Genomic DNA, 24,117 nt, shown 5'->3' with positions numbered 1-24,117 from the left:
CTGTCCCCCAAAGTCTTTATTTTTGCTTCAACTTTTTTAACCAAGCAGAAGATAACCTACCCACATTGGTTGAAATTCCCTCAAATGCTCAAAAGCGGGCACGATACCTGGAGACATTTTAAACCTTGCAAAACTCTCCAGCTTGTTCTCCTTTTGGCATATGTTAAAAATAGAAAACAGGAAAATAAAATTTGAGGCATATAGACCATGAGATGAGCTGCCTTTAGCTTTTTAAAATCTGTTATTTGTAAATAATTTCAAAGTTAAAAGAGTAAGAATAGTACTAAGAGCAGCTGCATACCATTGGCTCAGAGCCACCTGTTTTAAGAATTTACTCCTAATTCCTTCTTCTCTCTGTCTCTGCGTATTTGAGAAGTGTCATATATCATATCATGATACTGAGCTATTTGAGAAGTCTCATATATCATGATACTGAGCTATTTGAGAAGTCTCATATATCATGATATGATATATGATACTGAGCTATTTGAGAAGTGTCATATATCATGATCCTTATTTAGGAATAATACTTCAGTAAGTATTAACAATAGGGACATTCTCTCCCAAGATCCCAGTATAACTATCAATGTCATCAACTTTTACATTTATAAAACACACATTCATCTCATCTACCATTAGTACCTTAGTTTATAAATTCACCCAATACTGCCCTTGTGTTTTACGACTCCGAAATTTTGTGAAGGAGATAGCCAATCTTTTCTTTTCATGAGACGTTCCTCCCTTGGGGTTTATCTGAAATTTCTTCATGATCAGACTCAGGTTATGATTCTTGGTGGAAATACTCTGTAGGCAACACATAATAGCGTCCCCGGGGCATCATGTGTGAAGGGACATAGTGTCCATCCGTGTCATCTTTCTGGCTCCGTTTCTCCATCTGAACCACAAGGACAATCATTTCTTTTATCGAGGGATAGTATCGGCTTGACCTGGGGCACGATTTCCACAGAGAGATTATCTTCCCAAACCACCGGGGAAAGCATTTGCAGGCTCATGTTTCCAACCCCAAGCCTCCGACCTCCACCTACCTCGGAAGATGTTCAGGTTGGAAGTGTCGGTATTTGTTTGACGGATGGTTCTTCTTCCTGGTCTCTGGGAACCACAGAGCCCTTGCACTGCGGGAAGGTGATGAGCAGAACAGAGGTCAAAGGCTCATGACGTGATCTTGGTTCTGGCTGTGGCAGATCTGGGAGTTCTGCCCATCAGCTGGGTACATGCAGCACATTGCCACTGAATTCCTGTTCAAGGAGTACTTTTTCTTCCTTTCCACTTCATGTAATGCAGGTAGAAGCAGAACCCCGTAGAATTGCAGAGGCCTCCCCTCCCGGCAACACACACGTTTCCTGGAGGTAGAGGAGGGTCTGCCTATTTATTTTTCTCCAGCGTTTGTGGGATGGCATTTTTGTAAAGCCCTGTCCGTCTCCATATTAATTTTTCCATGGCTAGCATCAGCCTAAAGCTACTTATCATAATGTCTTGGGGGTTTTGAGTTAATAAAAAAAATACACAGCTCTACCCAGAGAGCTTGGAAAGGCCACAGAACATGGAGATTTAAAACACGGATTCAACCTGGATTCAAATCCTAGATCCCACTTACTTTGAGCAAGTTGCTAATCCCCTCTGTGCATCAGTTTTCTCATTTGCCAAGTGGAGATAATAACAGTACTTGCCCCACGGGGTTGTTCTGAGGGCTCCCTGAGTGATTATTTGTTAAATATGTAGAGCCAGCCCATGCCTGGCATATAGGCAGTGCCATGTAAGATTTGTTAAATAAACAAATGAAGCGAGTTCCCGTTGTAGCTCAGCGGGTTCCTGTTGTAGCTCAGCGGGTTATGAGGATGCAGGTTCGATCCCTCACCTCGCTCAGTAGGTTAAAGGATCTGGGGTTGCCCTGAGCTGCCGCAGAGGTCGAGCGTACAGCTCGGATTTGGTATTGCTGTGGCCGTGGCTTAGGCTGGTGTCTATGGCTCTGATTCAATCCCTAACCTGGGAACCTCCCCAAAACAGATTAGATATTTACCCAATGAAGTATCAAGCATCATTCTTTTTTTTTTCTTCTTCTTTTTTTGATTTTTAGGACCCCATCTGCTGCACATGGAAGTTCCCAGGCTAGGAGTTGAATTTGAGCTACAGCTGCTGCCCTACACCATAGCCATAGCAGTGCTGGATCCGAGCCACATCTGTGATCTATACCACAGCTCACAGCAAAGCTGGATCCCTGATCCACTGAGCGAGGCAGGGGATCTAACCCTTGTCCTCATGGTTACCAGTTGGGGTGGTTACTGCTGAGCCGTGACGGGCACTCCCAAGCATCACCCAGTTTAATATCAAATTCACTATGAGCCAGATATTTAACATGTATTAAGTCATATTCTCAATGATGCTATGAGTTTAGTACTATTAGAATTCCTATTTTACAGATGCAGAAACTGAAGCACAGAGGAGTTAAGCAACTTGCCCAAAGCCACACAGCTAGTAAGTGCCAGGTACAGGATATAAACAGGAGTGAGTCTAGAGCCATGTATCCCAGACGGTGTAACCCCCAGTTCTCTTGGAACTGGGAGCCATGATGCTCCTTGGACCCACTTCCCATCATCAAGATACCCTCTCCAGTTGCCCTTCCAATACTAGCAGAGGAGCGTAACAGGAAGAGGAATGCCAGGGGCCAGGCTGACTGTGGAGGGTTCTGCATCAGTATTCCCAGAGTTGCTTGGCTAGAATGGGGCGGATGGGGAGCAGGAGGGAAGTGAAACTTTATGAATTGTGTGAACATTTTCTTTCTTTCTTTCCTCTTTTTTTTTTTTTTTTTGTCTTTTTGCCTTTTCTAGGGCCACTCCCTCGGCATATGGACGTTCCCAGGCCAGGGGTCTAATCAGAGCTGTAGCCACTGGCTTACATCACAGCCACAGCAACTCAGGATCCAAGCCATGTCTGCGACCTACACCATAGCTCACGGCAACGCCGGATCCCCAACCCACTGAGCAAGGTCAGGGATCGAACCCACAACCTCATGGTTCCTAGTTGGATTCGTTAACCACTGCGCCATGAAGGGAACTCCCTGTGTGAACATTTTCTTCTCTTGTCTCTTCCCACTTTCCAACACATCCTTGGCATTAACCTCTTTAAGGGACCCCTCATCACTGCATCCCATTTAACTACTCTCTATAGAAAAAAAAAAGATTTCTTTCTAAAATACAATCTGTTGCTTTCACGCTATTAAAAGAACATCCCAGGATTAGTGCATAAATCTTGGAATCTGTGAAAATGACAAAGAAATTTAAAAATTTTTATTGTGGCACCCCGTGCTAACATTTTTGTGTATATCTAGATAGATAGATAGATAGATAGTTAGGGAGATAGGGAGATAATAGATATGACCAAAAATCTTTATAAGGCACATAGAAAACAAATGGAAAATGACAGAAGTAAATCCCTCCTCCTCGGTAATTTCTTTAAATGTAACAGATTACACTCGCCAATCAAAACATAGAGTTTGGAAGAATAGATAAAAACACATGATCCAACCATCTGCTGTCTACAAAAGATTCACTTGAGAGCCAAACAGATTGAAGGTGAAAAGATGGGGAAAGGTGTTCCATTCAAATAGTAATGAAAATAGAACAGGGTGGCTGTAATAAGAGCTTAAATCAAAAAATGTCGCAGGAGACAAAGGACACTCTATATTAATAAATGGTTCAATACAGCAAAATATATAACCGTTATAAACATTGTGCACCTAATGATAATCATCAAAATACATGACGCAAAAACTGTCAGAATCGATGTGAGAAATAGAAACAATTCTCCAATAAAATTGGAGACGTTCACCCCCCAGTCTCAATAATAAAACGACTAGGTAGACTGAGAGTTTGGGGTTCGTAGATGCAAACTATTACATTTGGTATAGATAAGCAATGAGATCCTACTGTATAGCACAGAGAACTATATCCAAACTCTTGGGATAGAACATGATGGAAGATGACACAAGAAAAAGAATATGTATATATATTTATGAATGGGTCATACACTACGCTGTGCAGCAGAAATTGGCACAACATAGTAAGTCAACTATACTTTAATTTAAAAAATAAAATAATAAAGAAGTTATTTTTAAAAAGATAAGTTCAGAAAATAGACGACTTAAACACAACACAATAAAATAACTAGCTCTAACAGACATAGACAGAGCACTCAACCCAGCAACACCATCACAGACATTCGTCTCAAGGGCACACAGGACATTTTCCATTAAAGACCATAGTTTAAACTGCAAATAAAGTCTCAATAGATTTTATTTATTTATTTATTTAGTCTTTTCAGGGCCACACTTGCAAAATATATAAGTTCCCAGGCTAGGGGTCAAATCAGAGCTGCCGCTGCCAGTCTACACCATAGCCACAGCAACAGGGGATCCGAGAATCATCTGCGACCTACCCCACAGCTTATGGCAACCCTGGATCCTTAACCCACTGAGCAAGGCACGGGATCAAGCCTACATCCTCATGTATAGTAGTTGGGATTTATTACTGTTGAGCCATGACGGGAACTCCTCAATAGATTTAAGAGATAGATATTATCCAACCACAACAGAAACCAATAACAGCAGTAAAACTGGAAAACTCACAAATCCATGGACATTCAGCAACACACTCTTAAACAATCAGTGGACCAAAGGGAACTAGGCAAATACTTAGAGATCAATAAAAACAAAAATACAACATATGGAAATTTATGTGACAGCAAAAGCAGTGCTAACAAGGAAATTGTTAGCTTTAAGGCTTACATTTAAAAACTAGAAAGGGAGTTCCCGTCGTGGCTGGAGTTCCTGTCGTGGCTCAGTGGTTAATGAATCTGACTAGGAACCATGAGGTTGCGGGTTCGATCCCTGGCCTTACTCAGTGGGTTGGGGATCCAGCGTTGCTATGAGCTGTGGTGTAGGTCGCAGACGCGGCTCGGATCCTGTGTTGCTGTGGCTCTGGCGTAGGCCAGCGGCTACAGCTCCGATTGGACCCCTAACCTGGGAACCTCCATATGCCGTGGGAGCGGCCCAAGAAATGGCAAAAAGACAAAAAACAGAAACAAAAACAAAAAACACTGGAAAGATCTCAAATGAACAACCTAACTTTACAACTTGAACTAGAAAAAGAAGAGCAAAGTAAATCCAAAGCTAGCAGAAAGAAAGAAATTAAAAGTTTAAGCAGAGATAAACAAAATAGAAAAATAATAGAGAAAAATCGATGAAACCAAAAGTTGGTTCTTTGAAAAGATCCACAAGATTAACAAACATTTAGTCAGATGGACTAAGAAAAGAAGGGAGATACTCAAACCACTAACATCAGAAATGAAGGTGTGGCGTCGATTCCTGATTCTAAAGAGAGAGAAGGGACTGCCAACAAGTAGGGTAACCCAAAAGAAATGGATAAATTCCTGGAAACGCAAAACCCTCCCAAGACTAAATCATGCAGTATAGAACATCTAGACGTGGGAGCTCCCCTTGTGAGTAAGCAGGTTAAGAATCCAGGTAGTATCTATGAGGTTTTGGGTTCGATCCCTGGCCTCAATCAGTGGGTTCAGGATCGGGTGTTGCCGTGAATTGTGGTGTAGTTTGCAGATGTGGCTTGGATCTGGCGTTGCTATGGTTGTGGCATAGGCCAGCAGTTGTACCTCCAATTCAACCCCTAGCCTGGGAACTTCCATAAGCCACAGGTGCAGCCCTAGGGAAAAAAAAAAAAGAAAGAAAGAAAGAAAGAAAGAAAGAAAGAAAGAAAGAAAGAAAGAAAAAATAAAGAACCATTTATTCCTCCAGTCGGTGGCATCCTTCTGGACTAAAACAGAAATAAAGAAATAAAGGGGAGTTCCCTTGCAGCACAGTGGAAACGAATCTGACTAGGAACCATGAGGTTGTGGGTTCGATCCCTGGCCTTGCTCAGTGGGTTAAGGATCGGGTGTTGCCATGAACTATGGTGTAGGTCACAGACGTGGCTCAGATCTGGCATTGCTGTGGCTGTGGCGTAGGCCCGCAGCTACAGCTCCGATTAGACCCCTAGCCTGGGGACCTCCATAAAAGGTGGGGACCTAAGAAGACAAAAGATAAAAAAAAGAAAGGAAGAAAGCAAGAGAGGAATAGAGAGAGAGGGAAGGAGGGAGGGGAGGAAGGAAGGAAAAAAGAAAGGAAGGAAGGAAGAGATAGAGAGGAAGAAAGAAAGAAGGAAAGAAAGAAAGAAGGAAAGGAAGGAAGGATGAGACCATAGGAAGAGGACTGGGGAAAGGACGGTGGGGAGCACTCAGTTACAGGAAGGCACCAGAGTCCCAGGTCCTGGGGTCCCATTCCAGGCCCCATTTCAAGAGGGACCTTCTTGGGGATGACGGAGTGGGGGTGGTCAGGGCTAGCCCAGGCCCTCACTCCCATGTGGATGGGCTCACAACCGTGCAGAAGAAGGGAGCACACAGAGGGAGCAGGGGAGCACCCTCCTCCAGCCGCACCATGCCACCTCCCTCTCTCTTGGCCTTGGACAGGTGCCCTCACTTCCTTGGGATTCATTTTCTTCATTGTAAAGACACTGTAACCTGAATCTCTCAAGGAGCATGAGGAGAATGGGAGGGGCTGGACCAGAGGAAGAAGGGTCCTCCCGGGGCGGGGGGGGGGGGCTCTCACTCTGGGCCCCCCAGGGTCTAGCCAGCCTCTGAGCATCTCCTGTTGAACGTGGCCCTTGTGACTCCTGGGGGAGGAAGGGTCTTCTTAGCCCTCAGAGCCACCACACACATGCAGCTGCTCCCCCTGGCAGAACCGGTTCAGTGAGCAGAGCACCAAGTGGGCTGAGCCCGCAGGGGCCTGGCAGGAGGCCAGAGGGAGCAAGAGGAGAGAAACGTGACAAGGGGAGAGACATCAGGGACCCAGATCCAGACAGGCGGGGCCCTCTGGGGTCTGTGCCCGATGCTCAAGCACTGCGAGTGAACGAAGCAGGTCCCTGGGCATTTGTTCTGGTTTATTTGACAGGACTAAGCTGTTCACACAGTGGGGAGCCTGGCCTTCCCGTTGACATCCTTGATCCCGGGTGTGAGGTCCTTGTCTTCAGCTGGAGGCATGGTCTCTGGGTAGAGAGGGCTGGGGGAGCAGTGTGCCAGCCCAGTCTGCTCTCTGACTCACAGGAGGCTCATGCACACGTTCCCGCAGAAGGTCGAACAGCATATATTATTTGCTTGACACTCTTGATGATGTGTGCAGGGGTGCCTGCACAGGTATACTTTGGGTCTCTTCTCACACGGCTTGATTTCTGGGGACAGCTGCATGGCTGAAGCAGAGCAGGAGGAGGGTCGGTGAACCAGGTCCCTAGAGAACCCCTCTCTGAAGCTTAGAGCGTCCTCCAAGACCCCGGACGCAATCCCATTCCTGGGAGTCTTGGACTCATCAGAGAATGCACCCTTTCCCTTCATCGAATTCTGGTGATTTCTATGACCCCACATCCTAGTCCTCCTCTTCTTCCCTAACAGACCTCGATGCCCAGGCTACCCGGACCCTGTCCATGCTCCTGCAATCAGGCCCCCGTCTCCCCGTGTAGTCACCACTTTGGCCAAGTCGCCCCCAGAGCATCTACACCCTAACCCTGACAACTTAGCCCAGGCTGGCACATCCTGCCATCCCTCCCCCACTCGCCAGAATCTGCAGGCCCCAGAGACCAAGCTGAACGTGCCTCTTCATCCTCTCTCTCCTCTCATCCTGTCTCTTGGGTGCAGTATCCCTGCCCCCGTCCCAGGAAACACCACCTTGGATAGTTCCTTTCACTGCCACCATCCTGCTTCCTCTGCCGATAACTTTAACTTGACCAAATTTGCTCCTTGGAGGTCCTTTCATTCTGCACCCCACCCCAGAAGCATCTCTGATGGTTCCCGGTCCCACATATGCACAAGTCAAAGAAGAGCTGTTTTGTTTTCCGATCTGATTCGCAGCTCTGGTGCATCTTTCACTATTATAGATACCGTGTGTCTCTGGGTTTGGGGGATGGAGAATAAAAAGATGTTGTCGCCCCCTCCACCCCATCACCCTTCCCAGAGGGGCCACGGGGCTGGAGGGCCATGGTCTGAGAAGAACCAGAGTCCTCCTAGTGCAGAGGTCACACTAGCATGTGCATACACGTTCCAATTCCAGGTTCTGCTTGGACTGGACACAGCCCTCTCCTTCTCTCCACGCCCCGCCCCCACCTCCCCCCCCTCGTCCGTCACCTACTCGGCTTCTTCTTGATATGGGGCCCTCCCTGGATCTGCAGCAGCAGAACACAGAGAAGCAGGATGGGCAGCAGAGCCTGGGATTGCATGGTTCTGAGCAGAGTGGTGAACTCTCAACCTGGCACGGCCTCCCCTGGAGAGCTGGGTGTGGAGAGCGAGGCAAGGAAGGAAAGAGGAGGTTATGCTGGGCCCCTCCCCGCCTCTGCTGGCCCCGTGGGGGCAGAGCAAGCAGTCCCTGCTCCCTCCCCTGGCCCGCCCCTCCCAGAGGACTCCTCCTCTCATACAGCTAACCCTCCCCTCCTGCAAACACGGCTTTTGTTTGCTGGAAGATGTAATATAGTTCTCTTGCCTAATTCCAAAATAATTTATAGAGGCATTCTCGCGTGGTACTGTGGGTTAAGGATATGGCTCAGGGCGCTGCTGTGGCACAGGTTCAATCCTTGGCCCAGGAATTTCCACATGCCTCAGGAGTGGCCCAAGCCAAACCAAACCAAAATTCTTTAGAGAAAAAGGAGGAGAGAGGAGTTCCCATTGTGGCTCAGCAGGTTAAGAGCCCAACTGGTATCCATGAGGATTGAAGGTTCGATCCCTAGCCCCACTCAGTAGGTTAAGGATCGGGGGTTGCCACGAGCTGTGACGTAGGTCGCAGATGTGAATCAGGTCCCGAGTTGCTGTGGCTGTGGTGTAGGCTGACAGCTGTAGCTCTGATTCAACCCCTAACCTGGGAACTTCAGTGTGCTACAGGCTCAGTCCTAAAAAAAAAAAAAAAAAAAAAAAAAAAAAGAAAAAAGAAAAAAAGAAAAGAAAAAGAGAAAAGAGATGATAATCGTGCTATGTGCTATTAACATGAGCCCCACTGCATTATCTTCCTTGTTTCCCTGCGCACAGTTCTGTGTTCTCACATTTTGAATCATCCACGTTTTGTTACCCATCTTGTCCGCCCTCATTTAACCCTGTAAATATTTCACAAAACATGATTTTTTGTAATTGCACAGCCGTCACTTAAAAGCCTATTGTCAAGCATCTGTATTATACCAATTACTGATTATCTAGACAATATCCTGTTGGACATTTTTATTCATAAACCTCAATTTCTTTCTTTATGTATTTTTAATTTTTAAAAATTTGTTCAGTATTCTAATTTTTTTATTGTTATTTCCCCAATACAGTGTTTTTCTACTGTGCAGCACGGTGACCCAGTTACAGAGTAAAGTAAGAGAGCTGGAATTTTTGGTGAAAAATGAGGTAGCTAATTTAATTACACACACACAGCTAGCCCCAGAAATAAAGGAATACGCACACACTCACACACACACACACACACACACACACATCAGACACTTCTGCATGATCCCGAACCAAGAGCAAAAGTCTCAGGAACCCTGAGCAGAGCCTCCTCGGCACTCAGCAGAGACAGTCCTTCTTACATAGACCACTGAGGATGCCCAATATCTGGGCTAGATCCAGAGCACGAGGCTGCGATTACCCTGCAGGAAGCAGCATTTTCCTGCCATGTAAACAAATGTCTTGGGAACCCCTCACCGGATCACTGTAGGTGAGGCAGCATTTGTAGTCTCCACTCAGCTTTCCTTCCGCTGGGTCTCATACCTTTCCCGGCTCCCCCAGTTCTGCCTTTTGTCTCTACACTGGTTCACTGTTCTCATCCACGTCACCAGAATCTTGGCATGCGTTTTCCACGGCTCAGTGCACCGACAGGTCCTGGGGAAGATCACTTGTATATGGACACCTGCTGTCACTGTATAGAATATTCCTGAAGACAGGGTTTGGGAGAAGGAGGGCTTGTCCTCGGGAGTCCCCGGCCCTTGCCCACTTGAGTCTTCTGGTTTCTAATGAGCTCCAAGTGGCAGCATGTGCCCAGCACAATGCCCCTCTCTGACGTCTGTGGGCAAATCTCCCCAGCCTGCAACTCACAGATCTGTGCCTAGGGCTCAGCATGAGATCTCACTGCTTCAAATCGATCTCTTCTAAAGTTTTTCTTAAAAAAAACAAAACAAAACAAAACCGTATTGATTGATTGATTTGCTTTTCTCTTTTGGCTGCATCAGGGCATATGGAAGTTCCTGGGCCAGGGATGGAGTCTGAGCCACAGCTGCCATCCATGTCCCAGCTGTGGCAGCACCGGATCCTTAGCCCACCGTGCTGGGCCGGGAATTGACACAGCGCCTCCAGAGACAAGCTGGACCATGAACCCACTGCACTGCAGCAGGAACGCCTAGAGTTTTTCTTATTCAGCTCTTTTCATCGACACCAAAGCCTTAGGGCGTTTGGTGGGAGATGACAGTATGCCTTAATTAGCAAAGGAGAGAATCAATCCAGAGAAGAATGGGACCTTAAATAGCACACACAACAAGTCCAAGGAAAAGAGGTATGCAGACTCTCCGCCACCCCCTACCTTTGCATGAATGAAGATGTATCAACCTAAAGTCAGTCTGGAGACTCGAGTTGAGTCAGTTGCCGGTGGCCAGAACTTCCACCCAGGAACACAAAGTTCCTCCTTGCTTAGCAGGAGCTACTGCTCATGTCAAAGAAAATTCAGGACTTCTGGGTGGGTGAGCATCAAAGGAAAGAAGCTGCAGTAGGGACAGTGTGTTCCCGGGTGGAAATGAAAAAATCCGTCGCAACCAAAACCACCATGAAGTTCTCGGCCTTTGAACTTGGCGTTTCTCCTCTTCTGCCCCTTGTTCCAGGTCACCCCCAGATCCCCCAGCTTCCCAAGGAAGGAGAGACCAGATAAGAGAGCTGTGGGCCCGCTGCTGCAGACACTCCACTCAGACACCTTCACAGGTAGGGGGGGTAGCTCTTGAGGCGAGAGCACTGACTTGGGGCTTTTGCGTGGATGAGTTCCCTGCTCAGGCAGTGTCCACACTGTTCCTGTGTTTGGGAGACAGGGATTATTGCCTGTTATTCACATGAGAAAATCGAGAGGTGACACGAGCTGTCTCAAGTGCCTTAGGTAAAAGGGACAGAGATCCCTGACTCTTAACCACTGCTTTCCCCTGTAACATTCCCAAAGCCCAGGATCCCGAAGTGAGGGAAGGGGCGGCAGCAGTTCTGTGTCTCTGTGCCCCCCAGCCATCTTTTCATTGTCCTGCACCCTATCTTAGGATGCCAGAGAATTCACCCCGAGTTCTGTATGAGAGGGGTACCCAGCCTGGGTGTGATGCTGTTTTCCTTCCCCGGGATCATTTAATGCCCCTGAGGTGTGCAAAGAGGGAAACTGGGTGTCCCAGGATCCTGAACGCCCTTCGGGGGAAAGTAAGAAACTGGACTAAGAGTGAGACCTTTTAGATGAACAGATTCCAGCGCTCTGGGAAATCTGGTCTAGAATGCTAGTTTTAAGTACAAAGAAACAGCTTCACAGAACCCATTGCTTTGGCTTTCTCGTGCTTCTCTCACTGGGTGCGGGTCTTCCTCCTTCTGTGTGCAAAAGGCAGGTGTCAGGAATCCAGGGACCCATCCCAGTCCGTGCCCACCTTCACCTCTCACCTCCTTCCTCACACCCCCGCCTGTAAGTGGATAACAGAGCATCTGCCTGACACATCTGTCTGGCTGTGTGCTGGAACCTTCAGAGGACCAGAACCTTCTGAGCCCGGCTCAAGGACTGGGAATCCCACCACCACGCAAAAAATGGGAGTGGTTTACAGGATTTCTGGAAGCCTGACCTGCTCAAACATGGTTCTCCTCTGACCTGGAGCCTCACCAGTTAAGTTGTGTCCATTGGTATAAACATGGCCCGATGGTAATTGTGTCTCAATACCTCAACTTCGTTATTTTCTTTCACCAAATGAGGCTGGAACAAGCTGGCAAAAGTGTGGGTTCTGAGCGGAGAAGGTCGGAGAGCAGATTTAAGCAGCTACGAGTGGAAGCTCCCAAACATCTGACCTTTTACCTTTTAAAGCGCCTCTCTTCCCCTTTTCTCTTCTTTTCTTTTTCCCCTTTCTTCCTTCCTTCCTTCCTTCCTTCCTTCCTTCCTTCCTTCCTTCCTTCCTTCCTTCCTTCCTTCTTTTGTCTGCAGCCAGAGCATGTGGAAGTTCCCGGGCCACAGGGATCTCACCTGAGCCACAGCAGTGATGGGGCCACTGCAGCCACAGGGCTGGATACTTAACCCGAGGCTCCACAAGGGAACTCCCTCTCCTCTTTTTTTCTCTCCACACGTCTCCTAAATCCAGTTTGCCTCAAAGTCAATGCATCTGGTAATTCACATGCCCCAAACTTGCATTTTTCCAGCTTCCAAATTTCATGTACTCTGAGAGGAGAAGACGCTTACAAAGATCCCTTTGAAGAATTCTGTGCCTTTTAAGTGATCTCCGGTATTGCACTTTTTCTTTTTGGCCACATCTTCAGCCTGTGGATTGAACCCGTGCCACAGCAGCGACCTGACCTGCAGCAGTGACAATACCAGATCCTTAACCCGCTGCACCACAAGGGAACTCCCAAATCCTCTCTTATTAACTCCTTCAATGTTGGATCATCTATGTAGATGAAAGTTTTAAGTTTGGTCAAAAACTTTTCTCAAGTCCTACTGAGTAATCAGTCGTTAGGGTCTCAACTTAAACTTCCATTTTACCATCCCCTTACATAGGTTCTTTTTTTTTTTTTTTTTTTGGCTTTTTGTTTTTTTGCCTTTTCTAGGGCCGCTCCCGCGGCATATGGAGGTTCCCAGTCTAGGGGTCGAATCAGAGCTGTAGCACCAGCCTCCACCAGAGCCACAGCAATTCGGGATCCAAGCCTCGTCTGCAACCTGCACCACAGTTCACGGCAATGCCAGATCCTTAACCCATTGGGCAGGGCCAGGGATTGAACCCGTAACCTCATGGTTCCTAGTTGGATTCGTTAACCACTGAGCCATGACGGGAACTCCCCGTTACATAGGTTCTTAAATAAAAAAATCAGGATACTTCACAGGTTTTTATTCTTCCAATTTCATAAAAATAATGACTACAACACGAAAGTATATACTTAAACTAGTTATCTGGGTGGTGGACTATAAATGCCTATCCATTTCCTCCCTTTCTTCCCCTTCTCTCTGTATTTTTTTTTAAATGTTGCAATCTGAAGATTTATTGCTTTTCTTTTGGTCTTTGTTTTTCGGGGGGTGCACCCAGGGCCTATGGAAGTTCCCAGGCTAGGGGTCGAATTGGAGCTGCCACTGCCAGCCTTCCCTGCAGCTGCAGCAACAGGGGGTCTGAGCATCATCTGTGACCTACACCACAGCTCACAGCAACGTGGGATCCTTACCCAGTGAGCAAGGCCAGGGATCAAACCTGAATCCTCATGGATTCTAGTCAGGTTCATTACCATTGAGAGCCGCAAACTCCAGGATTTATTGCTTTTTGATCAGCAAAAAGCAATGCATTTTTAAAAGAAATAATTTTTGTAAAATTTTGAAATGTGAGATGGAGAATAAGCCTGGGGAAGCCAGTGGCTATCTTGATATGTTGTTAAGGGCATGCAAATGCAAAGGAAAAGTAGGAGAAAAAAATGACACAGGAGTTCCCGTTGTGGCTCAGTGGTTAACGAATCTGACTAGGAACCATGAGGTTGCAGGTTCGGTCCCTGGCCTTGCTCAGTGGGTTAAGGATCTGGCATTGCCGTGAGCTGTGGTGTAGGTTGCAGATGCGGCTCGGATCCTGCGTTGCTGTGGCTCTGGCGTAGGCCAGCTTCTATAGCTCCGATTGGACCCCTAGCCTGGGAACCTCCATATGCCGCGGGCGTGGCCCTAGAAACGGCAAAAAGACAAATAAATAAATAAATAAAAATAAAAGATCAGTGATACTTTGTATAAAAAAAATGACACAGTATTTACAAGCACTTTCTCTTTCTTTCTTACCGTATTCTCCTTAGTTCCTTTTCTACCTCTGGCAGCATCTGGAAAAGACCTGTCTTCTGCCAAAACTTAACCCACATAGAAACTATCATGAAGCCCTGGCTTCTCCTGCTCATCATGCTCGTCTACGAGGTTGTGATGCTGCCTGTGTTGGGAGGCTTCAGGTTCAAACCTTTCCGTAGGTGGTAAGGCGAGGGAGGAGGGTGCTGTGCCCGGGCCTGGGAGGTCAGGCACAACTGAATCAGGGTCCACATTTCTCGGATCAACCCTTTAAAGGACCAGAAGCTTCCTTCAAGAAAGATTAGGTTGGGGAATTCCGTCGTGGCTCAGTGGTTAATGAATCTGACTAGGAGCCATGAGGTTGCAGGTTCGATCCCTGGCCTCGTTCAATGAGTTAAGGATCTGGTATTGCTGTGAGCTGTGGTGCAGGTCGCACACAGCTCGGATCTGGTGTTGCTGTGGCTGTGGCGTAGGCCAGCAGTTACAGGTCCGATTCGACCCCTAGTCTGGGAACCTCCATATGCCGTGGGTACTGCCCTAGAAAAGACAAAAAGACCAAAGAAAGAAAAAAAAAAAAAAAAAAAAAAAGAAAGATTAGGTTAGGAGTTCCTGTCATGTCTCAGCAGAAACGAATCCAACTAGAAACCTTGAGGTTTCGAGTTTGATCCCTGGCCTCTCTCAGTGGGTTAAGGATCTGGCGTTGCCATGAACTGTGGTGTAGTTCACAGATGTGGCTCAGATCTGATGTTGCTGTGGCTGTGGCGTAGGCTGGCCTGGGAACCTCCATATGCCTAAAAAGAAAAAAAGAAAGAAAGAAGGAAGGAAGGAAAGAAAGATTGATTAGGTTGGATGTTCCCAGTCTGGCATCTCTTCAAGCTTCCTCTCCCATCTCTGAAAGCAATAGTAGGCACATGGAAGGGGAATGTAGTTTTTGCCCACGTTCCATAGCTGGCAGGAAATCATATCTGCCAATGTCAAACCACCCTGAATAGAGGAGACACCAACGCAGAGCTTCCTTCTGGGCCCATATTTTTGGAATCTCTGTGCCTGATCTGAATGAGGGGAAGCATCTTTTATTTTATTTATTTGTTTGTTTGTTTGCTTGTTTGTTTTAGGGCTGCACCTGTGGCATATGGACGTTCCTGAGCCAGAGGTGGAATCGGAGCTGCAGCTGCCAGCCTACCCCACAGCCATAGCAACACCAGATCCGAGCTGCATCTGCAACCCACCCTGAAGCTTGTGGCAATGCCAGATGCTTACCCACTGAGTGAGGCCAGGGATAGAACCCACATCCTCATGGACACTGGTTAGGTTCTTAACCTGCTGAGCCACAATAGAAACTCCAAGGAATCCTCTTTTAGAATATGAAAAAGTGGGAAAAACAAATAAAGGGTGTCTATGAGTCAAAGTTTGAGATCATATGATAAGAAATGGGCTAATGAGGGACCACAGGGGAGGGCTGTGGGCCAGAGAAAGACAGGGAATCTGGGGGAGAGCGCCTTGGTGGTTTCATCAGGGAAGTGACAAGAAAGAAGGAAAAGCAGGTTCCTCTTCTCCCCTGGCTCAGTTTTCCAATCTGAAAATTGGGTACGGATGTTGGAGCTGGAGAACAATGCAGGCCCCGAAATCTAAAGTTACATGGGAACAGACTTGGCGAGGTGGTGCTGTCCACGATGGGGGTTGTCCTGGGGCCCATCATTAGGAAACGTGGAGAGAACCCACGTGCTATGCTGGGGTAACACGTGGTAAGAGGGACGTCACCCCATGTAAGAATAGCCTTCTGTGAAAAACCACTGGCTAGAGTTCACAGAAGGGATTCTCTTAAAGGCAGAGAAACCCTTTGTGGCTGAGAGCTCAGGTGTCAGAACGCAGGGGTTTCTAGGCTTGAGAAGTTTCTTCTCCAAGCGCGAGTGGACAGATGCCGCCAACTTCTACCATCTCCATTCCAGCTGAACTAAGAGATGTTGAGCAGTGCTGGGTGCAGCCTCCATCATTAAAGTATTGTGTAAAAAGGTGCACTTTCTCGCAGACATGTTCCTTCCCAAATCACACGTGCTGCTGGACCTTCTGTGGATACATCTGCTTGGACAATGAGTGAGTGGGTTGGCATGGGAAGGTTGGGTCTGGGTCTGGTTGCTCCCTGTGCCTTGCTTTCCTTAAGAAGCCGTGACCTCTAACAGAAGGCAGAGTCACCCAAATCCTGTCAAAGCAATAGGCAACACAGGGTAACACCCTCCTTCCGCCACACCTGCATTGCCACTCACTGCAAAATAAACCAAGATACCAGCATGGCGGCCTCCACATTTTCTCTTCCACTCTCATTCAGTTCCCCCCAGACATCACCCATCAAATGCTTCATCCCTCCCTTGCCCAAGGCCCCAGTTATTGCCTCCTTAGTCTGGTCTCTCCATTGGCCCCTTATCTCAGCCAGACCCAAGGAGACCCAGACTCTACCTATCTGCTCAACTGGCAAACATTTTTTTTTTTAATCTTTTGTCTTTTTTTTGTTGTTGTTGTTGTTGTTATTGTTGTTGTTGTTGTTGTTGCTATTTCTTGGGCCGCTCCCGCGGCACATGGAGGTTCCCAGGCTAGGGGTCGAATCGGAGCTGTAGCCACCGGCCTACGCCAGAGCCACAGCAACGCGGGATCCGAGCCGCGTCTGCAACCTACACCACAGCTCACGGCAACGCCGGATCGTTAACCCACTGAGCAAGGGCAGGGACCGAACCCGCAACCTCATGGTTCCTAGTCGGATTCGTTAACCACTGCGCCAAGACGGGAACTCCTCAACTGACAAACATTTTGAGAGAAACTGCTTAAAAGTAGGTAACTCCTGATCTTATAGGAAGAATTTCTGTTTCCATTGACTGGGGCTAAAGATGCTATTAAGTTTGGGAATGGATGCCCCCCTCCCCAACTGGGTTTCCTGACTTTTAACCACTTAATTTTTCTCTTCCAGAGAACCCTTAAAATTCATGCTAAAACCCTAGATTTTAGCTGACACACCACTAGTGTGGGCTGGAGGTTGACTGCGGTCTAAGAAAAGTGCCGCCTGGTTCTCTGTTGGGATATCCACCTGCTCCAGCTGAGGACCTCTCTGTCTGGAGAAAGTCCACGTCTTTGCCAAATAAACAGATCCTCCAACCTGAGGGCTCTGTATTTTTTTTTTTTTTTTTTTGGTCTTCACTCATTATAATCCCCAAGAGCCTTCAAAAAGTTGTCCCCATCCCATTATGGGCGTGGGCACCCAACTCTGCTTTCTAGTTGGACTTGTGTATGAGTCAGGTCAGGCTGTAGCCAAAATAGAGACGTGCAGAAATCTCATGGGGTAAACACACTAAAAGTTCATCCTCATTCACGACACATTTCCCTGAGAGTGAAGAACGAACAGCCATGATTCGGGGACCCTGGCTCTTCCTGTTTATAGCTCCTCCATCTTTGGGGACCTCTTCTGCATCCAGGCAGCAGATAAGAGAAGGAAGTTAGCATGGAGACTCGCACAGAAGATTTTTAAGGACCAAGCCCGGAAGTGGGTTTATTACATTCTATTTGCCATAACATAGTTATATGGTCTCACCTATTTGCAAAGAAGACTAAGAAATACAGTCTAGCCATACGCTCAATAAGAACAGGAAACGAGATTTGGTGAATACATGGCAGTCTCTGACCTGCCTGTTTATGCAAAGCCAGACTCCTTAGGTAAGACCCAAGACCCCTGGCCTCCACACCACTCTGTCCCAAGGAACAAGCAACCCCTGGGGCAGAGGCTGGCATCTCTTGTCATTAGGGAAAGTGTTCCTGCCTTCAGGGTGGGTCCTCTGAGCTTCCAGAAAGGTTCCTCCTTCTGCCATCCCTGGTACCCTCTTATTCCTGGTACCCTCTTATTCCAGGTCAGCTTTGTCTGCCTGGCAGTCTTACCCGGGTAATATCACTCAAGTCCTGAGGTTTAAGGGCAGGCTTTCCTGCCCATATTGTTTCCCTAAAATATACTTGAATTTCCACCACTTGACATCAGTATCTTCTAGATCATGTACAAAAATATACCTTCTCTTAGATGAGGAGTATCTACTAAATATGCAGGTTTGTGCCTCTTCCTGCTCAGAGGACAAGATGTGCTCACTTAGAAGGATGAGTCAGGAGTTCCCATGGTGGCTCAGGGGTAAGGAACCCGACTAGAATCTATGAGGACCCAGGTCTGATCCCTGGCCTCGCTCAGTGGGTTAGGGATCTGGGGTTGCCATGAGCTGTGGTGTAGGTCTCAGACACAGGTAGGATCAGCATTGCTGTGGTTGTGGTATAGGCCAGAGGCTACAGCTCTGATTCAATCACCAGCCCAGGAACTTCCACATGCTTTGGGTGTGGCCCCAAAAAGACAAAAAAAAAAAAAAAAAAAAGAGAGAGAGAGAGAGAAAGAAAAAGGATGAGTCAGTGTAAGTTGATAATTAGGTAACCTCTATCAATTTATAGCCCAAAGAAAGGCTCAGGAATGTGAAATAGCAAAGGCCAAGGTCAGGCCAGGGACTAAGTCCTAAGAGAACACTGGTTAGTGCCTTAGAGAGCAGAGTAATCAAGGGTCTTCACACCTATTAACCAGTCCCTGAGGGTCCTCCCAGGTCCCTCGGCATATGATGCTGGATCACACAGCTCCCACAGAGCCACTTTTAACTGCGGATGGATGCCAGAGTGTTGGTGTGGAGGGAGGAGATCCAAGCGGAGGAGTCTTATTCAGACATCCTGCTGCTGTCACTCCTCAATATAAAGTTAAGAGATGTACAAAAGTTGCAAATTAAGTATGCTTAAAACAATGAAATGTGCTGGTATCGTTTAGCAGTTACATTATGGTAAAACACAGAACGTGTTGGGGAAATTCAGATTTTGAAAAAGATGTTCCATTTCAAACTCTGTGATCGATTTTTAAGTCTCTGATGGGAGTTCCCTGGTGGCCTAGTGAGTTAAGGATCTGGTGTTTTCACTGCAGTGTCATCGCAGTGGAGGTTTGATCCCTGGCCCTGAGAACTTCCACATGCTACAGGCAGAGCCAAAAAAGTCTCTGATGATTCAAAAATTTTTATGTACTTGTATTTACTGATATTGTTAAATGGCTTTAAAAATAGGATAAAATATTTATGTGGTAGATAGGTGTGATTTTTTAAAAATTTGGGAGTTTAAAGCCATCTTTTATGAAAGATAAATGACCCTAGTATCTATCTATCTAGTTAATGGATACCTGATAGTATCTCATTACCATCTCATTACTTTTCTTCATACTTTTCTGTGTTTTTCAAATGGCTAAAATAAAAAATGATAAAGTTACAAAGCATTTGTTTCTGCAGAGAGGAACGTTTAAAATATAAGAGGAAGAACTTATCTCAGGAGATGTCAACGCCCAGCAAAGGAGTGCTGGCTGGAGAAAAAGAGGAAGTAGAACGAGATAGGGCAGAGAGACACCAGTCACGTGTTCTCCCAACTCCCCACCTGAAACCCTTGTCGGGCCCCTGCAGAATCTGGCCACATCCTGAGTCTCCCGCCAGGCTCGCCTTCAGATATCCACGATCAACAGTATGAAGTGGTGGGGTCTCCAGTGGCTGATGCTCTCCTGCCTGGCCATCCTGCCAGCTTCAGGAAACTGGCAAGAAAGAATCAGTGCTTCTCTTGAAGCTCTAACTCAGAGTAGGTATTCTGGCTGGGCTTCAAAATGCAGCTGAGTAGAAAACCAAAGAACCTTTCCCAGTCCCCTTGTGGAGAGGAACCAGGGGCTGGAATGTGCAAAAGCACTGACACCTTTTGAAAGCCAGGAAACCTGAGGAAAACTGAATGGTTAGTTCTCAAGCTGGAGGGCTTCTTGATGCTACAAGCAACGCATTGCTTTTTATGTGCGTATATGGTGGGTTTTTTGTCCTGAAGGACCCTTGGCAGTGAAAAGCTCCAGAGCCTAGCTTGAGTTACCAGCTGTTTATGTCTTCAGGCGTTCCAAGGATGAGCAGAAACCTGGAAAAGTACTATTGATTATTTCTTTTTTGGTGGGTGGATTTATTGCATTTTTTTATTTTAAAGTTTTATGTCAGTACAGTTGATTTACAATGTTGTGATAATTTCTGCTATATGGTGAAGTCATTATACACATACACACATCCATTCTTTCTTTTTTAATTTATTTTTATTAGAGCATAGTCGATTTACAGTGTTGTGTCGATTTCTGCTGTACAACAGAGTGACCCAGTCACATATATATTATATATGTACATACATTCTTTTTAAAAACATTTTTATTATAGTTCATTTACAAAGGTCTGTCAATTTACAGATACATATATATATATACATACATATATATTTACAATTTACGGATATATATGGATATCAAACACACATTCTTTTTCTCATATCATCTTCCATCATGTTCTATCCCAAGAGACTGGATACAGTTCCCTGGGCTGTGCAGTAAGAGCATCAGTTCTTTCTGGAAATGTGCCTTCTGTTTATGGACCTGATATTTAGAATCCAGGGCATGAAGAGGAGAAATGAAACACAAGCTCGATGAGGGAGTTCCTTTCATGGCTCAGTGGTTAACGAATCTGACTAGGAACCATGAGGGTGTGGGTTCGATCCCTGGCCTTGCTCAGCGGGTTAAGGATCCAGCGTTGCCGTGAGCTGTGGTGTAGGTCACAGATGCGGCTCGGATCCCCCATTGCTGTGGCTCTGGCATAGGCCAGCTTCTACAGCTCTGATTAGGCCCCTAGCCTGGAAACCTCCATATGCCATGGGAGTGGCCCTAGAAAAGGAACAAAAGACAACAAACAAAACAAACAAACAAACAAAAAACCAACACAGCTTGATGAAAAGAAAATTGGAACCACTGGTGTAAAAAAATTGAAATCAGCAGAATTGAGGGGGAGAATAGTGGATAAATAACGACTGATAAAAGTTTCTAGGCAATGAGTTCCTGCTGTGGTGCAGTGGGTTAAGGATCCAGCATTGCCACAGCTGTGGTGTATGTCACGGCTTCGGCTCAGATTTGATCCCTTGCCTGGGAACTTTCATATGCAGTGGGTGCAGAGTGGAGAAAATGTTTCTAGGGAAGAACCAGCTGCTGAGGGCTGTTTCAGCTAGGGGGCACTGGTGGAGGACCAAGGCAGGTTCTTTCCCTGCTCTGGGACCCAGTTCCTCCTACCCTGTAAAACAAGATTTGGGAACTGGAAGAACAGTTGACTCTTTGTTCTGAGAATTGGGTTTCAGGATTCAGGTTCTGTGAGTTTAAATTCCATAAGAGTGATTCGGGGTGGCTGGGTTTGTTGGGGCGGGGGGTTGGGGGGTGGGAGCAGGATCTTGACTCCAGGCACCAAAAAGCCCACCCAGATTCCCAGGCAGGGAAAGGAAGAAGAGAAATCAGTGGAGTGGGTCCTGGAGCCTTGGAGGGGATGAGAATACTGAGAAAAACCTTTCTTCTGGGAGTCAGTGCTCATGTGTTCCTTCCAAGGTAAACTAATACCGGGAATGAAACCCTGCAAAACGATTCCCACCAAGGAGCAGTGTACCTATTTCTGCGATCTTCCCAGAGCGTGTCCGACGGGTCTTCTCTGCTGCAGTGCCTCCTGTGGAAATGTCTGCATGCCTCCCAAGGGACATGGTAGGATTTGAGAAGCACCTTTTCCTTGTCATTCGGTTCTCCAAGACTGGGGGGTCCCAAATTGTGGGGAGGTAGACAGCAGGAGACTCAGCCTGGCCCGTTCCAAGAGCCAACCCAGCCTGGGCTCCCCCTTCGCCCCCCCCACCTCTTCATCCATCTCAGAGACCCACTCTCCTCTTTCGGGCTTTACCTGATTTATCCGGACCTCAGGAGGTCTGACCTTTCTGTCTTTTTGCTCATGGTTGACTTGAAGTATCCCAGGGGAAGCCCTAGGGGGGGGTATTCCCAATGCCACAGGAAACGTGTCTCCCCCCACCGCCCCAGGTTGTGGAGGCTCTGTTACACTGAAAAGAAATGTTTCTCTGGACTGTGTGGTTATGGAGTTCGTACCCCTTTTCTCTTCCAGGGAACCGCCGTTCAAGCCACAAAATCAGCAACTTCCTGTTTACGGCTGAGCCCATAAAGCAGCAGTGAGAATCAGAGGACACCCGGGGGGCCTTGGAAGAATGTTCCAGAACCTCCAGTAGAATCACCTTGCCACAGCTATGGGTGAGGGAGTGGGCTTTCCCACCTGCCAGCCCCCTTCCCTAAGCTGTCATATTGTCAGCTTCAATTCCTTGACAAATAAGCTGTGATGGAACACCCGGCATCTGTTTCTTCTTCTATAGTCTCAGTACCATTTGCTAACTACCCCCCACCCCACTTGACCCAAGCTCTCAACTCCTGCTTCTCCCTTTGGATCTCCCTGCCTACTCACCCTTTAGGGGCTTGGTGCTCTTAGCCAAGACTTCTGGATTCTACTCCTCTTTGTCCATGGACTCACATCCCTGGGGAAAACTGCTTATGTGTGGGATGTTCTTACAGCCACGGAACACATGATCCTCTGACATCCCCATAACCTGGTGCAGCCTTTCTCCCGTCATCTCAGGCCTGCCTCCTCCTTTCACTGATCCATGGAGGTATAGTCTTACCTAGAGTTGACAGCACCCATGGTTTAGAATGAAAAGGAAATGACACTAGTCCCTTGAAGTTTGCTTCCCGGACAATGCCTCATCTGTTACCATTAGATATTCAATCATTTGGGATCTATAGAGATATTTTCACATGCAAATGCTCCCAGCAAAAAAGAAGCAAACTTCAGGGGTTTTGAGCCTACCCATATGCCCAAGATGGTGGCAAGGGCCACTCCACAGAAATGGGGGTGTTACTAAGTCTATCTGTTGGCATATAGGCCAAAGAAGGGGTTCAGTCTTATGAGCCAAATGGATAGACACTAGGATGGGACATGACAAGAAGATACCAATGGACAGATAGGTCATGCATTTACGGTATAGGAGACAGAGGATTTGGCATGAGTTGTGGTATTGGGTTTCCTCAAGAAGAGATGCTTGGTCCTACCTTGAAGGATTGGGGGGAACTGGAATACCTCAGAAGGAAAATTCCTCCTAGTCAGGATTAAATATAGAATCGAGGGGAGCAGAAGTGAACCTGAAGGACATGATGAGCTGATACTCATTCCTTCCTCTGCCTCCAACAGCAAGAGAGGAAGTTGCAGAAAATGTTGGATCGTGAATTTGGCATTAAGCCCTACGACTCTAGCGTGTTCTGATTAGCCATCTTTCTCTTTTTAGTCTGTGTTTTTATACCCATTAGACCTCCAGAGAATAAGTATTGCTTGCCAAAATTAGCAAAGGAGGGGAGTTCCCTGGGGGTCTAGTGGTTAAGACTCAGTGCTTTCATCATTGCATCTCAGGTTCAATCCCTGCCTAGGAACTGAGATGTCACATCAAGCCACTGCACGCTGTGGCAAAAAATAAAAATAAAAAGATTATTCCCCCCCCCCCGAAAAACAAAGGAAACATTTTTAAGAATTAGCAAAGGTGAACAAATAGGCACAGACAAGTGACTGAACCTACCCAAATTCACTCGGCAAGCGGATGACAAACGGATATACAAACCCCATTTTCTGTACTTGAGTTTCCTGAAGTACATCTATGTCAGGGGCCAGCGATGTGCTTAAAGGAAGGGGTCTGGTGGGGATTAGGGGAGGGGAGGGCACTGTGCAGAAAGAGCTTTAAGTGATGGGTGACGGAGGGCAGGTAAGACAGGTCCTTTGTGTTCTCCTGGAGCAGCAGCGGGGGAATTGCCTCGGGACAAAACCAATGAACTGTTCCCTGCTGATCAAATAGAAAGAAGCAGTTAGGAGAAATCTCTGGAACCACTTAGCAGTAGGATACTCTCAGTCACCTGCAGGTGCACTAGGAACACACTGAGCCTTTGCACTTGGTAGTGGGAGGTGATTGGTATTCAAAGGTGTGGGAGCAGCCCCCCACACCCCCATCCCCGGCCTCAGGATCTCATTTTGTCTTTACTGGAAGGATTGGTCCCAAGTAAACTAGGT

At 47.0% G+C, this 24,117-nt stretch overlaps 2 protein-coding genes across 4 annotated transcripts; one reads left to right on the top strand and one right to left on the bottom strand.

Moving 5' to 3' along the window:
• Positions 1-6,983: 6,983 nt before the first annotated feature.
• Positions 6,984-10,865, bottom strand: WFDC10B (WAP four-disulfide core domain 10B). The gene is made up of 3 exons (XM_003360020.4): positions 10,655-10,865; positions 8,243-9,960; positions 6,984-7,310 (listed from the first exon to the last, which is right to left on the bottom strand). Exons 2-3 carry the CDS (start codon positions 8,328-8,330, stop codon positions 7,162-7,164), a joined length of 237 nt encoding a protein of 78 aa, XP_003360068.3. The 5' UTR covers positions 8,331-9,960; positions 10,655-10,865; the 3' UTR covers positions 6,984-7,161.
• Positions 10,720-17,238, top strand: WFDC9 (WAP four-disulfide core domain 9). 3 transcript variants are annotated; one of them, XM_085004270.1, is made up of 5 exons: positions 10,720-10,807; positions 10,950-13,368; positions 13,950-14,267; positions 16,039-16,183; positions 17,049-17,238. In XM_085004270.1, the coding sequence occupies exons 3-5, from the start codon at positions 14,180-14,182 to the stop codon at positions 17,077-17,079; spliced, it is 264 nt and encodes an 87-aa protein (XP_084860396.1). In that variant the 5' UTR covers positions 10,720-10,807; positions 10,950-13,368; positions 13,950-14,179; the 3' UTR covers positions 17,080-17,238. The 3 variants fall into 3 exon arrangements, with proteins under 3 accessions (XP_084860396.1, XP_084860397.1, XP_003484018.1); XM_085004271.1 differs by lacking the exon at positions 10,720-10,807 and having other exon boundaries at positions 10,897-11,046; positions 14,107-14,267; XM_003483970.3 differs by lacking the exon at positions 10,720-10,807 and having other exon boundaries at positions 13,030-13,653; positions 13,923-14,267.
• Positions 17,239-24,117: the final 6,879 nt, after the last annotated feature.

This window comes from Sus scrofa, chromosome 17, assembly GCF_054392235.1.
Source record: "Sus scrofa isolate SSC_HxYL_T2T_F1_AM1 chromosome 17, Sscrofa_HxYL_maternal_Yorkshire_Landrace_v2.0, whole genome shotgun sequence".
Taxonomy (NCBI): Eukaryota; Metazoa; Chordata; class Mammalia; order Artiodactyla; family Suidae; genus Sus; species Sus scrofa.
The sequence above is the reverse complement of the archived record's forward strand: the minus strand, read 5'-3'. Positions and strand labels throughout refer to the sequence as shown.

Excerpts from the sequence above, each read along its gene's own strand:
- WFDC10B (XM_003360020.4), bottom strand. The coding sequence starts at position 8,330 with ATGCAATCCCAGGCTCTGCTGCCCATCCTGCTTCTCTGTGTTCTGCTG. Across the intron at positions 7,311-8,242 it reads CCATATCAAGAAGAAGCCGA|CCATGCAGCTGTCCCCAGAA; the intron begins GTAGGTGACGGA and ends GCTCTGCTTCAG.
- WFDC9 (XM_085004270.1), top strand. The coding sequence starts at position 14,180 with ATGAAGCCCTGGCTTCTCCTGCTCATCATGCTCGTCTACGAGGTTGTG. Across the intron at positions 14,268-16,038 it reads CTTCAGGTTCAAACCTTTCC|CTGAACTAAGAGATGTTGAG; the intron begins GTAGGTGGTAAG and ends TCTCCATTCCAG. Across the intron at positions 16,184-17,048 it reads TACATCTGCTTGGACAATGA|AGAACCCTTAAAATTCATGC; the intron begins GTGAGTGGGTTG and ends TTTCTCTTCCAG.